This window comes from Salvia splendens, unplaced genomic scaffold (genome assembly GCF_004379255.2).
Source record: "Salvia splendens isolate huo1 unplaced genomic scaffold, SspV2 ctg1127, whole genome shotgun sequence".
Classification (NCBI taxonomy): Eukaryota; Viridiplantae; Streptophyta; class Magnoliopsida; order Lamiales; family Lamiaceae; genus Salvia; species Salvia splendens.
This window is the reverse complement of record NW_024598675.1, coordinates 54,952-70,021: the sequence shown is the minus strand read 5'-3', so window position 1 is coordinate 70,021 and position 15,070 is coordinate 54,952. Positions and strand designations below refer to the sequence as shown.

General features: G+C 40.5%; 1 protein-coding gene and 1 pseudogene across 1 annotated transcript; one reads left to right on the top strand and one right to left on the bottom strand.

Annotated features, from left to right (window-relative positions):
- Positions 1 to 4: 4 nt before the first annotated feature.
- LOC121788728 lies at positions 5 to 2,891 on the top strand (annotated as a pseudogene).
- Positions 2,892 to 3,544: 653 nt separating this feature from the next.
- On the bottom strand, positions 3,545 to 11,007 carry LOC121788726 (probable plastidic glucose transporter 2). Its single transcript, XM_042187344.1, has 14 exons — positions 10,486 to 11,007; positions 9,688 to 9,721; positions 9,121 to 9,232; positions 8,971 to 9,038; positions 8,759 to 8,891; positions 6,809 to 6,908; positions 6,583 to 6,695; positions 6,351 to 6,444; positions 5,566 to 5,719; positions 5,303 to 5,453; positions 5,139 to 5,211; positions 4,449 to 4,537; positions 4,124 to 4,238; positions 3,545 to 4,004 (listed from the first exon to the last, which is right to left on the bottom strand). The coding sequence occupies exons 1-14, from the start codon at positions 10,540 to 10,542 to the stop codon at positions 3,816 to 3,818; spliced, it is 1,482 nt and encodes a 493-aa protein (XP_042043278.1). The 5' UTR covers positions 10,543 to 11,007; the 3' UTR covers positions 3,545 to 3,815.
- Positions 11,008 to 15,070: the final 4,063 nt, after the last annotated feature.

The following is a 15,070-nucleotide window of genomic DNA, read 5'->3' as shown; positions in this document are numbered from 1 at the left end:
GCCGCCGTCGAAGAGCTGGAGCATCCACACGCGCCGCGAGATCACCGCCAACTACGAGATCCTGGAGCGCGTGGGCTCCGGCGCCTACTCCGATGTCTACAAGGCCCGGCGCCTATCCGACTCAACCATCGTGGCCCTGAAGGAGGTGCACGACTACCAGTCCGCCTTCCGTGAGATCGAGGCTCTCCAGACGCTCCAGAACTGCCCTAACGTCGTCCTCCTCCCACGAGTACTTCTGGAGCGACGACGAAGACGCCGTTCTCGTGCTCGAGTACCTTCCCACCGACCTCTTCCGCCGTCGTCAAGGCCGCCAAGAAAGACTGGAAGGGCGGGATCACTTCCGGCGAGCTCAACGCTGGATGGTGCAGATTTGCGCGGGGTCGATGCCTGCCAACCGCAATTCGATTGCTCACAGAGATTTAAAGCCATCGAATCTGCTCATTTCCGCCGACGGAATTCTCAAAATCGCCGATTTCGGTCAGGTATGGATAAGTTGATTGCATTTATTTAGGGCTTTTCCTCTGAGTGAGTGTATGTTGATGTTACATTAGAGTTGGTAATCTTTTGCTTGTCAAATCTGGAGAGTTGCGTTTTTCTCGAACATAATATTTCCCCTTTCTTGGCCATTTTTTCCGTGCTTATGCTCACATATTGTTTTTTACTGCGTTGAATCAAAGAAAATGTAGCATTTTGTAATGATGTCGATTGTGATATTTGTGAGGAATGTGAGATTTATAACTTCCTTGTTATGTTACTACTTCACAGTAGATGGGTGAGGAGATTTGTTACCTGAGATGTAGTACCACTGGGATAATACATCTATAGACAAAATTGTAATGTTGGGTTATTTTAGAGAAAAGATTCCTTGGCTGAGAACATTGTTTTTGTATTCTATGAAGGGGAAACACGCCATTGTCATTTAAAATTCAAACAAAATAAAGAATAAAATTTGAACACACCAATAACATTTGGAATTTTTCTCTTTAAACACACGCCATTATCATTACCTTGCTACCCCTTGACTCTACTGACAATATGGGGATTTTTTAGAGATGTGTCCTTATCTACATTATAAATTTATAAGGTATTAAAACTATTGCAGCTTAACTAATTAAGTAATTGCTAATTTAAAGTTAAAAAGATGAGAATGCCATTTGGTTATTTATCAATGTTGTTGATTTTTAAAGTAGCTACGATATGTGCTGCATTAAACAAAATATTAGTATGTCCTGAATTATATTGATGTATATGAGTCAAGAAGTTAGCTCAAACCTCAACTGCAGGCACCATCTGGCCTCTTGAAAATTATAGTTTTATCAGTTTAAGAGGTAAGTGTCATAGTACAATTGCTTTTGTCATGGTTAATCTTTATTACCTGGCAAATCAATGTTTACACATGCATTGAAATTTCATCTGTTTCCCTGGTCAGGCTAGGATACTCCTTGCTCCTGGATTTCTTGATGAGGGCACTTATAATCAGTTCAACGAACAGCCTTCGTTAAATCAAGCAGGATTTCCTCAATCATCTGAAACTGTTCCTCCCAGACTAGATGGCCACTTCCCTCAAGAGCATGTGGAAAAGATAAGTGGAAAGGGGGCTTCAGAGCCAGAAGACCTTAGAATGGGTGAGTTTCACATGATGGTGATGAAGAAAGTGTAACTCATGATGGAGCTGCTTCTTGTCTTGCTACATGCACGACAAGTGATCTTGAGGATCCCTTCCAGCAGTCTTATTCTTATGAAGCTGAGGATGGCCGGGCTGATGGGAATGGTGCTCTTACCTCCTGTGTTGGAACCCGGTGGTTTAGAGCCCCCGAGCTACTTTATGGTTCCATAAATTACGGGCTAGAGATTGATCTATGGTCACTCGGTTGTATATTCGGTGAGCTCCTGAGTCTCGAACCATTATTCCCAGGCGCGTCAGATATTGATCAGCTGGGTAAAATCTTTAGCGTCTTGGGTAACTTGACCGAGGAGGTCTGGCCTGGTTGTGTGCATCTTCCAGACTACAATATAATCTCATTTTGTAAAGTTGAAAAACCAGTGGTATAGAAGCATGCCTTGTTAATCGGTCTCCTGATGAGATTCTTCTTGTGAGAAAACTATTGTGCTATGACCCAGCTAGCAGAGCTACCGCGATGGAATTGCTTCATGATAAGTATTTGAATGAAGAACCTTTACCAGTTCCTATATCTGAGTTGAGGGTTCCCTCCAAACATGGGAGTCCTGACAAGGATTCCTCTGTTAACTGGAACGATTATGAAGGTCTTGAACTGGATTCAGATTTTGAAGATATTGGGCCATCACTGGTCACTAGCACGGATAACGGCTTCTCAATTCGCTTCTGTTAATAAGCGAAGATAGACATCTGCAGTTGGAAGAAATGTTTGTGGATCACTCTGCAGCAAGGATGATCATATTTGAAAGAGAGAAATTGCTGGAGAAACTGTGCAACTCTACCAATAAATCACTTAGTTGTGAGTTGAGGGATATAGGCATATAGCTATTTATGTACCCAGATTATGAAAGAAGTTGGTTATGCTTTTATCCATCAATAGTCCAAAAGCGAGCCCTGTATGAAAGACTTTGGGAGATGATAAGTATACCTTATAACTTGTGTACAACACCAACTGGCCTTGTTTTCTCAGTTGATGGCGACAACAGCAGTGAGTGAGTTCTCTTTAAACACTGCCATCTCATCACACATACACTATGGTTCCGGTGAGTCGCTGGTCGTCCTGATCCATGCGAAATGTGTGTATATCAGCTTACTTAGTTGTATGAGAGCAATTGAGTGTTCACTGCTTCATTTCATGGAACTTCCCTTCTCAATTTCTGATTTTTTTTCCTGTATAATGTTGGAGGTTAATGTCTGGGCTGTTTGAGTTTTATATTATGGTCTGTGTTGAACAAATTGAGGTTGATTCACGAAGAAAGCGTAAAAAACATACTCCCTCTGCCTTGCTTGAAGTGAGATGCTTTTTTGAACACGAGATTTGAGAAAATGATATTTAAAAAGAGTTAAGTGGAGGGAGAGAATAAAAAAGAGAAAATGTGTTATTTTTGGTTAAAAATGGAAATGATTTATTTTATGAGGGAAGGATATTCTAAATAGGAAAGCATATCGCTTATCGCTAATGGTGTCATTAACTTTATTTTCTAGTAAGTGGGCCATCCAATCAAACCAAACAATGGATCATTCTTTTTCTTGAGCATGAGATTACAAACAAAAAGCGTGGGTTAAAGTTACCCTTTAAATACTTTCGTAAGAGTGAAATCAACAATCACTGGCAATCAAAGATTCACATGCATACACCTTTTGTTTAGTAAAATGGAGTAACTTCATTATCAATTTGACGTGATTCACGAGTAAGATGCACTCCCTTGTCTTTATTGAATTATAAAACTCATGTTTTTCAAGCCAAAGCTCCATATAAATCAGATAACGCATAGAAATAAATATTACTGTTAGCAGTTAACACAAAAGAGAATAGCATGCCTGTTAAATGTCGAGATGCATTTTTCAGTCACGCATTACTGATCATTTTCCCAATCGTAAACTTTTTTCATAGTAATACTATTTCTCAAAGAATACATACATACATCACCAGTAATCATTGACCCCACAAATGCCATCACTTCACAAGTGATGCGACAGCGCCTTCTGCTACTATCTATTCTATAATCATCGTGTCCTCATCTAAACGTTATCGTGAACATCGATATACCTGAATGTGCACACTCTTCTATATAAGTTACTCGTGGTAGAAGAAGACGACGACAACGTACTGGTGGAATAGCACATGAGCTTATATTTAAGACTGATCCTGAGCAAGGAGAGCTATCTCGATTTCTTGTAGTGATTTCCCTTTGGTTTCCAGCACATTTTGCTTCACAAAGACAACTGCGAGCAAGCAGAATGAGCCAAACATTGAGTAGAGCAGCTGAGGCCCCATGCGGTCCAGCAAACGCAGGAACAATAACCCAACAAGAAAATTTGCCACCTGAAAGTAGCCGGAAATTAGTTTAGATTGAGACAAAAGGCATGTATAATATGTGTGTGTTATAACAGCTGTTCGGGAAACCATCTGTTGCATCAAATAAAAAGGTGAAGGCCAATTACCCAATGCACAGACATACAAAAAGCCATAGCTTTTGCTCTGATTCGGTTGTGAAATATTTCAGGGAGCAAAAGACCAGGAACTGGACCGGCTCCAACAGCAAACATTAAGACGAACCTGCATAACCAAACTCATTACTAAATTTGCAGTGTAGGGCACATACACATATTGCTTCCAAATGGGAATCAAAGGAGACACTAAATTTCCACTACTTGCAGCTATTCTTTATTATTGGTCAAGTTTTTCATAATAATAGTACTTGCAAAAAAATTATGTGGACATGTATAAATTCATGCTGAAGAATGGAAAGCCAAAACTAGCACTTACAGCATCATTCCACCGACAGATAGTAAAAACCCAATCGTGTTTGAAGAAGGTGAAGCTGCTGCAAGAACTTGAAGACCCGTTGAAGCAGCCTGATAGGAAAAAGCAGTGAAATGCAGAGTCATGTTATGCATGAAAGTGAATAGTGTTAAAATCATAAATGCATTAGGACTACTAGTAGCTGGGTATATGAATCATGCCAACTAAAAAATGCTAGATATCATATCCATTAATATGCGGTAGCACAGGTATTTAGCAACAACTAATTACACAACTGCACAGGTATCCGGTACTTAAGCTCTCTGCTACCTCTCAAAACCAGATGTCGTGTAATTCCAATTAACTTGCGTAATAGAATCACTGAGATAATATCTAGTGGTTCACTTTTATTAGCTTTGTTATTTTTATCTAGGTTTTTCAGACAACGGAAAGAGGGTTAAGAAACTGGGACTGATCAGTAAGAGAAGTTTAAGATGCAGTGAGAAGCAGTAAGTTCAATGGCAACAAGCTGAAACTCCCTCTTAGAAATAATAAGCAAAAAGTTTACATTATCTAAGCAGGCAAAGCAATGAAATCATAACTGCTCTGAGCATTTGATATTTTATTAATAGGTTCCTAGGAGATTCAAACATCATCCTCGAATCACATTGCTCAAAAAGCCAGATTTCAACCCAGAAATGTCAATCATCTAACCATGCCAAAGAAGCTCCACAGCAGGAGCGCCTTCCTTCCTAGCTTATCCATCAATGCCAGAGCGATAAGGAGCCTGCAGAAAATACATATATTCAACATACAAGAATGTGAGTGAGAAAAATAAACTGAAAATGCAAATCATGATGTTGTGCATAAGAAAACACATATTACCTATTAAATTTGCGATCCCCACACAAACATTTGCTAGGTTCGAGGAAACTCCAGCACGTCTAAATACAGTAGAAGAGAAATAAAACACAGCATTTATTCCAGAAAGCTGTTGTAAAGCAAATAGCGTTGATCCAATAAAAACAACTGCAAAAGAATTGAGTAAAAAACAACGCATTTTTGGGTAAAACTAAAACATAATGCTTCAGATATTATTCCTATAGCTTCAGCTATACGATAAGCAGGTCATCATATGTACCTCTTGAGTGCCGCCCACAGAGCAATTCCGCAAGCTTTATGGTATCAGTTTCATCTTCTCTCTGAGTCTTTGATAGCTCTACTATTGCATCTTTTGCATGAGAAGCTCCGAGAAGCTTCTCAAGTTCATTCTCAGCTTCACCATGTCTTCCTTGCTGCATGTCAAAGATGATGAAACTGATGATTAGCGTTACAAATCGTCTATTGATATCACAATGATAAAATACTTAATCTACAAGGCACTAGCCTGCTCTATATATTTAATAACCGAAGTTGTACTTCTAATTTTCTAAAGCAACTGGTCATCTGGAGACTGATTCTAGCCTACTGGACGATCGAGCATGAAAGGAAAAATCAGACCCCTCACCCCTTCCTAGTTCTTCAAGGTCAAAGTGTGTAGCAACTTTTGAAGTCACTTGAATCACACAACACATATAACTTACATAAAGTTCAGAAGCATACACTAAAATAGCTTTGCATGAAGTATATTGGACAAGCTACAGCCAAAAGAATTCCTAGTGATAACATACATGGAACACTGCAACATAATAAATTAAAATAAAGCACAAAAGATTTCACCAACGACAAACCTGAAGCAGACTTGACAGAGGGACTAGGCTACAGATTACCATAGAAGAAACAACTAAAGCACTTTGGGTAAAGGGGGAAGGAACGTGATAGCATTTAAATACATGTATAAGTTTACTATTGATTTCTAAAATTCCAAATAAATTCCTAAATCAGAACATGGAAGCAATTCAATTAAGAATATTAAAATAGTTGAACCTTGTATAGCCAGTGTGGAGATTCGACACAAAACGCCATTAAAAGAGATAGCATTGAAGCAGGAAAGATCGATATCCAAAAGCAGATGCGCCACCTAGGCAAATACATGGTCAAGACCACTTAGATGAGATTAGTTCGGTAACCTTCCTTTCCCATTAAACATAACGATCTTAACCAAAAACGAAAAAATATTAATCATTTTTCCAGAATCAATCTCAGTAAAATCGTTTACCATCCAAAAATACTCCTTACTGGAATTCCAACCACTAGAGCGGCCATCAGCCCAATACAAGTGGCTATCTGAATAAAGCTGCCATAAGTACCCCTCACATGTGCAGGTGATATCTACTTGAAAGAAAACAAATAAGCGCATAAATAAATGTAGAATCCAAGAAGATAAGCCCATATCTGTTTTACAGAGCAATGCTAAATGCACATGAAACTGAAGGTGTTTGTACCTCAGTTATGTAAAGAGATGCAACTGGAGGACCAATACCCAAACCAATGCCAACTAAAATTCTTCCCAAAAGCATTCCTGTCAAATTTCTAGATGTGGCACTGGAAATACAGAGTGTAGCACCTCTTTCAAAATCAAAGATAAATATCAGTGTTGTTAGGGTCGCGGGGCGCATCGGGTCGATGAGGTAAAAATTCGGGTCGCGGGTCGACGAGTCGACTGGGTTGAGAGACCCACAAATCTAGGCTAATTGTTTTGCCTTTTAATATTAAATAAAATAAATATATTGCTCTAATGTTTATAATATATCAAATAATATAAATGTAGACGCAATTCATGTGAATAGAGATAAAGTAGAAAATAGAAATGATCAAAATATCAAAACAATTCATAAGTCATAACACAATAAATAATTGATACCATTGTCTAAAAATATCAAAACAAAGGAATATATGAAGGGTGGCAGCAAAAGATCTTTGAATTGTTTATTTGTTTAGGAGTGAAGAGGCCGAATTCTAAAGTGTAGAAAGTAGGTTTGAAATGTTTGATGTGGTGTATGCATATATATAGAGAATTGTGATTCAGAGAGTCAGAAAACATGTGAGAGATTTGAGAAAATCAGAGATAGCATATGTTTAGGGCGACCCAGGCGACCCATGCGACCCACTCGACCCAATGACGACCCTGTATCTCGATCAACCCACCCATGTTGGGGCGGTGATGGTCTCGACCCAGGCGACCCGGGCGACCCGAGCGACCCGAACGACATTTTGACAACACTGATAAATATGAAAATGGAAAAATTGAATAGTATATCAAGTTATACTATGAAATATGATCATACAGGACACCTGCAAGACCTTAGCGACTATGGTTTGAGAAGAATAATGCGCCCCTTCAGGTCATAAAGAAAACCACCAGAAAGAATATTTTTGGCAAAATGAAAAGAGGACTCTACTTCTATACTTGAATAATATATTTTTATATAGGCCAGCATTGAATATCCTAGTTTCCACTCTACCATATCAAGTATCAAATAACATATTCTGACGTAATGTGGAGATTCCACTAAAACATTGTCGATTTAGACTTGTCAATCCTTAGATAGCTTCCCATCTTGTTTTCAGCTAATGAGTTTTTTTTTCTTTATTTCAGGGGAGGCGGGTCTCTGCCATTTTACATTGGTCTAAATTTTACTGTCCCACTTCTGCATATACCAGCACGAGTCAAAGAGAAATGCACAGCCTTTAGATCAACAAATTGCTAGACTGGTTTAATGCAGAATTAGGTTTTGTCTTTTAAGTTGCTTCCAAATTGCACCACTCAGTAGTTACTAGTCACACAGTTTTATGGGTGTTGCAGGGGAGAAATAAATTGTTACTCCCTCCGTCCGCCATTAGGAGTCCCATTTATGGGTGGCACGGGTTTTAAGAAATGTTAAGAAAAGTGAGTGGAAAAGTTAGTGGAATAGGGGTCCCACTTGTAAATATTAAATGAAATGTGAGTGGAATGAGTTAGTGGAAGGTGAGACCCTATTACCATTTATCGTAAAAATGAACCAAGACTCATATTCGCGGGCGGACTAAAATGGAAAAACGGGACTCCTATTCGTGGACTGAGGGAGTAGTTCTTAAATCTGCTTACTGTTTATATGCTAGTTTGCAATAAAATTACTGCAGAAAAGGCTGGTCTACCGTAGCTTATGCATGAAAACTGGAGTACCTTTTTATCTAAGATATGTGCCATATGACTAGCATAATCTAAAAAAAACGGACCACAAGGAGGGAGCATTGGTTAACTTCTTCATACTCCATGATGTGCTTAGTGAAACACATAGTAAATCCACAATGAATACCCATATCACCAGAATCAAAGAAAGACAAATGCATATAAAGCACAGCAGCATATGGTCTTGAGATCATAAAAGGGGGCTTTAAAGAAAACACATTACCATATTGGAGCACCGATAAGCATAGGCAAAGCACACAACTGAAAAGCTCTACGGCGTCCAACTTCATCAGCAATCCAACCACTTATCAGTGATCCAACAAAAGCTCCAGCAAGACAAGTACTAACCACCAAGCCTGTAAAATATATAGTATTAAAGTCAATGTGCAGTTTATAGCACATATATTAATAACAAGTTGTAAAGTTCAATCTCACCTTCTTGCAGGGTATTCCCATGGAAACCAAGATCAACAGAAATTGTTTCAAGAGGCTCATTGACAACTCTGAGGAAAAATAGTAGATATCAATTCAGAAGAAACAGAGATATCAGCGAAAGACGGAAGAAAAAGCTGTAAGAGAACAAACCCAAGATGATAGCCAAATAAGAAGGGAACTATAGTAGCCACCAGCACATGTGGAAAGGAAAGCTTCCAAGGTGGATTTTCAGTTTCTTGCTCCATACTACTCTCTAGAAGCTCTGAAACAACCACAAAGGAATCATTGTATGTCTAGAACAAAACCAATAAAATTGATCGAAATTTTTCTTAGCAACATCCTATAGGCTCATTCTGTTCGAACTTTGAAGGATTATGACAGTCATTTTCAAGTCATGATAACGAGTCCACCAACCTGTTTGAATGGTTTTTCACTTTGAGATAGTGATTTTGCCGGATTCAAAACTTATCCAATGTAGAGTAACTAGAAATACTTAATATGATCTCCCTCAATTCAAATTCAAAACATAGCCAATGTAACTTAGCAGTAAGCATTCTTTTGTTTAATTTCTATCAGAGAACAGAACACATATCTATGCAGCACAAAGAAGGACAATGTGGAAGTCGGCTCCAAGCTAGGGCACAATATTACTCAGAATGAATGGACTATACAAATTAATGGTAAAAAACAAAAAAGATGTTAACATTTTAAGTTTACCAGTATCATCTTCACGATCAGTGGATTCATCGTAGTCCCTAGGGCAATGTTTGTAAGTCGTCCGATATATCGCGATATATCGCGATATATCGCCTGTATCGGTAGGCCAAGGGTCGATACACACCCAGATGCGACTTAGGCGACTAACATTCGAGTCGTCCGATATATCGCGCGACTCGACCGATTAGTCGCCTGATCGAGTCGAGGACGACTTAATGGGCTTCACTCCAGATTGGGCCAGGCGGACAGGTAGGTGTCTATTCAGCCCATTAGGGTTTCTTTATACATCCCCCACACCCCCTCCCCACGTCCTCCTCCTCCAGAACTGCAGCCGCCGCCGACGCTCCCTCCACCTCCAGAAACTGAAGAACGCCGCCGCCTCTCCTGGACACGCCTCCGGCCTGCCTCATCCGCCGCCTCTCCTCATTACGAAGATGATGAAGAGGGTGGTGGAGGTTCAGCTGCAGGGGCTTTCCAAGTGGATGATGCTGTGCTTTGAGTTTGCTTAATTGCTTGTTAGTTGTTATCATGCAAATCGTTGAACATGACTAAATCATTGAACAATATGATGCTGTGTTTTTTCCTGTTGTAATTTGAAGTATATATTGCATATTTTACATGTGTAAAAGGGCAAGTCGCCCGATATATCGATATATATCGGTCTTGAGGGACCTGGACGACTTGTCTGGTGAGTCGCCCGACTTACTATCGATATATCGACTAAGTCGACCGATATATCGACTGAGTCGATATATCGGTCCTATGGCGACGCGGTTCGATTCACCGACTTAAAAACATTGCCCTAGGGTCCATTGCTCGTTTATGCGCTGATGATCTTCGCAAGTCTGCCAACATATCTTTACTACTTTTCTCAGATAGTGCTAGAAACTTCCCTTCTTCTCATATGACAATTGCTACAAACTTCCCGCCACAATAATAATTGAATAACGAACCATTGTCAAAGCACAGCCGAAAATGTATAATAACTCTTTAATTTCGTCCACACTATCACATGATTCACACCAACAGATTGAATTTCCTAACAGAATCATACTGATAAAGCAACAAACATCGTGTTTTTTCTCCCATTCTCCAGTACTTTTTTACTATCCCCTCATGCCTAAAAATAATCAATTAGCATTTGTATAAAAATTAAATAGAACCTGGTAAAGTGAAATTTCAACAGATTCAAGAAGAAACAAACTCAAAGTTACTTGGAGTGAGATCACAAAAGTAAATGCTGGCGAATTTAGAGAAAGCCCGATAAAAATTTTTAAAAAAAGAAGGATAAAGACGACAGTAAAGCAGCGGAAGTGGAAAACCTACCAGAGTCGATAAACTAGGCGCTGATCTTCCATAACTCTGGATGTGCAAAAGTGGTTCTACTTTTATCATGTGGGTTTGCTCAATTCGTACGACAGCGACGGGTTTTGCGTAATTAATTTAAATCAAGATATAAGGCCATCGACGATAGGAATAGCCTAGCAATAGCTCAGCCATAGCCTAGCCACAAACTCCTACTGCCACATCATTAATACTAAAAATCCTCCTGCCACATCATAAATAGCCCAGCCATAGCCTAGCCACATCATAAATAGTCCAGCCACATCAATAGCCACATCACTCAAAATTATATAAAACAAATAATTAACAATCACACAAAATCAATTTAATTTACGATACATATACGAGAAAATTCAATAATATTATTAAAATTAAAAAAGTACATTAATTAAAAAAAATTACATAATACAAGTGGTGCGAATGAAAATGACGGGCAAGTCGCGTATATATAGTGTTTCGGAAACAAAAAAAAAATTTAAAATTCGCTCTAGGCGGTGCGCTAGGCGATCCGGACGCTGCGATAGTGCCTAGCGGATCGCCTAGCCCACTGCCTAGCGCCACGGAACCGCCGAGCGCTAGGCGGTTTTTTTTCGCGAAAATCGTTGGGCGGCTGCAATAGACCGCCTAGCGCCGGCGCTCGGCTAGGCGGTGCGCTAGGCGCTATTGCGGACGCTGTAATCAACAAATTTTGTTTGGAAAGTGCGAGTATTTATTTGGACCCGTATTCGTATGATGATGCCAGCTGTCGCCTCTTCCTGAAAACTGAAAAGTGAAAACACGACACAGCAATTAATGCCACAACGTATCGTAGAGGAAAATTTTCATTTTATGCCCATTATCCAATTGCACTTTCTATTTCATTTTAAAATGTCTCTTCTATTTCATTTTATATTTAGAGCATCTCCAATGGCAGACGTCCGGTCGGACATGCGCGACGGGCGACCAGGACGTCCGCCATTATGGCAGGGGAGGTCGGATACGGACGTCCCGTGAGGACGTCGGGTGTCCTCGGACGTCGGCGCGACGGGCGGGCGGACGTCCGCCATTGTGGCGTGGGTCGGACATCCGGGTCGGACGCCCGATTTTTAAATTTTTTTTTATTTTTTTTAAATTCTATATATACGGCTCGTTGTAATTTTTTTTTCAATAATGTATGTTTTTTTTAAATGAAGTTGTTAATTTTTAGCGTTCGTATTCGTGTTGAAATTTTATTTCCTTAAACGTAAATTGTTTTATTTGTGAATTTGTGATTTTTTTTATTGCGGGAAGTCCTAGTGGAAAGGGCGATGGGAAGGGCGGATTGTGAAGGGGATGTCCTAGTGACGTGGCAGTGGGATGGGAAGTCCTAGTGACGTGGCGGGAGGTGTTTTCGGGATGTCCTAGTGGATGTCCGAGTAGGACATCCGCCCACTGGAGATGCTCTTAGTACGCACTCACAATGGGGGGCCGGTCGCAAGGGTCGAGCGATCGGCTCCCATTGTGGAGAGGGAGCCGATGGCCACTCTCTTCCGCCTCCACCCCAAGGCTGCTGCATCGCCCCAGTCGATAGGGTTATCAGCCGGCTCGTCTATCGACCTCCATTGCGAGGTCTTCGGGCCGATGCTGGGCCGATATCTATTTTTTTTAAATTTAAATCATCTCATTTTTCTACACACTATATATACGTCATTCCTCAATTCACATTCATCCCTCTCCAATCTCAATTTTTTACTTCTCTCTAACAAAATGAATTCCGATGAGTCCACTAATTCCAACGATGGGAACCAGTTTGCGGGAAACCAATTTCCCGGGAGTAGCCAATTTCCCGAGGGCGGTCAATTTCCTACGGGAAACGTCTTCGGGGTGGGAAACCAATTCTCCTAGTTTGTGATTGGGGGAAACCACTTTCCGGACCAATGAGGTCTCCCTTTTTTCAACGGCCCCTAATACGTCGGCTTTCCACAAAGCGGCTACGTCGGTCGTGGTAGACCGATGAACACACCGACTTTCGGCGACAATGTTTACCGCCCAACTATGAGCCCAAACGTGTTTGGTACTCCCGGGTCTGACGAATCCACTGTTCAACCGGCCGAAGTTCCGGTGAGAGACGCTAACTTCAGCACCGACGAGTACAAGGTGTCTGACATGGAGCCATCTCCTCCTAGGCCGAAGTCGAAGGTGGCGAAGGGGAAGAAGGAGAAAGTGGGGGAGACGTCTGCGGGTGGGCGGACGAGGAGTACCTACTCTATATAGGAGTCGATTACTCTTGCTCGTTGTTGGGCATATATCTCTAAGGACCCGGTTGTAGCTAACAATCAGGGCGAGGGCGGTTTCTGGGGGCGTATCACGCAAAGATACGAACAAGTCAAGCCCAAAGAAGCCCCGACACACAAGCCGGACGATCTCGCAAGCATTAAAGACGCGTGGTGTTCGAGTGCGCTAAATTTAAAGGTATCAACGATGGTAACCTGAGGGACATGCGTAGCGGAGAGAACGAATTTACTGTCAAAGAGTTGTCGCTGAAGGAGTTTAGGCTCACGGTCAATGCAAAAGGGTTCAAGTTTTGGGAAACATACCAGCAACTGAAGGATTTCCCCAATTTCAAAACGGGTACGTCGGAGGCATTGCAGACAAGATTGGTGAGAAGCACCTGTCAGAGGATCCCTATCGACTTGTCAGAGGACCAAACGCGCAGTGAGCCTACTCCCCAGCGCCCAATTGGCGGGAAAGCAGCGAAGGCGAAAGCGATGGGGGAGGCAGAGTCCATTGGGGCAGATGCCCAATCCGCACCGGTTCAGGACGACAGTGCATTGGGAAATGTCGCCTTCGCGCAATCGATGGTGGATCTCTACGGCATGCACATGAAGAGAAAGATGAGTCTTGTCGAGGAGGACGAGCCGGAACCCTAGTATGATTGATGTGTGTTCCCGTTGTTTTCTATGTTTTTTTATCTATCTTTATCTTGTGTTTTTTAATGTAGGATATTTTATTTTCTTTTTAATGAAATTTGGTTTTTGTCGTATATCGTTGTCTTTAATTTACACCAACAATTAAAAGTGAAATATATAAAAATAGTGATGATGTGGAAATGAGATAGGCTCTAATATAGGCTTTGGGATAAGCTCTCATTGTAGGAAGATAAGCTCTAAGATGTGCTAGCTGATGTGGCAAGAGAAAATTGAGATAGGTTCTAAAAATGGAGATAGGTTTATTGTAAGGCTCACAAAGTCAAAAACTGACTTTAAAAATAATTTCACGTAAATTTTGATAGTTTATTTTATAGTACTTCAAAAATAACTTTATAATATTTTTATTTATATTTTAAAATTAAAATAGTGGGTAACCAATCGAAATTTAATTCAGAATTAGGTTGCATTATTTTTATAGCCGAAATAAACTATACTATAGTAAATTATTTTGTTAATTTCTTTATTTTTACTAAAAATTCTATTTTAGAGAAAAGTTTGTTAAGATTAGCTAAAGCTATTTACTTAAGAGCATCCATAATGGGGTGGACGATAGCTTACCTGATGCATCGTCCGCCCCATCGTCCACCACTGTAGCATGACGGACGATGGCTTCTCCTTCCTCTGCGCCCTATGCTTTCTCCGCGGACGATGGCCTCGGATTATGCATCATCCGACCTATCGTCCGCCTCATTGGGGTGATGCGGACGATAGGTCCGGACGATGCGGCGCGTTTTTTTTATATTTTCTTATCTATAAATATACCTTATTTCTCATTTCATTTTTCACACCAATCTTTCTTTCCCATCTCAATTCTCTCTCACTCTATAAAAATAAATCCCGAAGACAACTAGAGTACCTCGGAGGGCATAACTTGGTAATGTGAATCTTAATGATTCAAGATACATATGTTTGCCTCGTACTTGCTCTTGCAAATATTTGAACAACCCACACAAACCCAACAAGAAATGAAACAATAAAATGGTGGAAATGGAAGAAAATGAATGTGTTAAGATTTAGATAGATGCTTGAAACCTATGGACCTTCTACTAAACAATGAAGACAACCCAATGCAACTTTTGCTAAAACAAAAA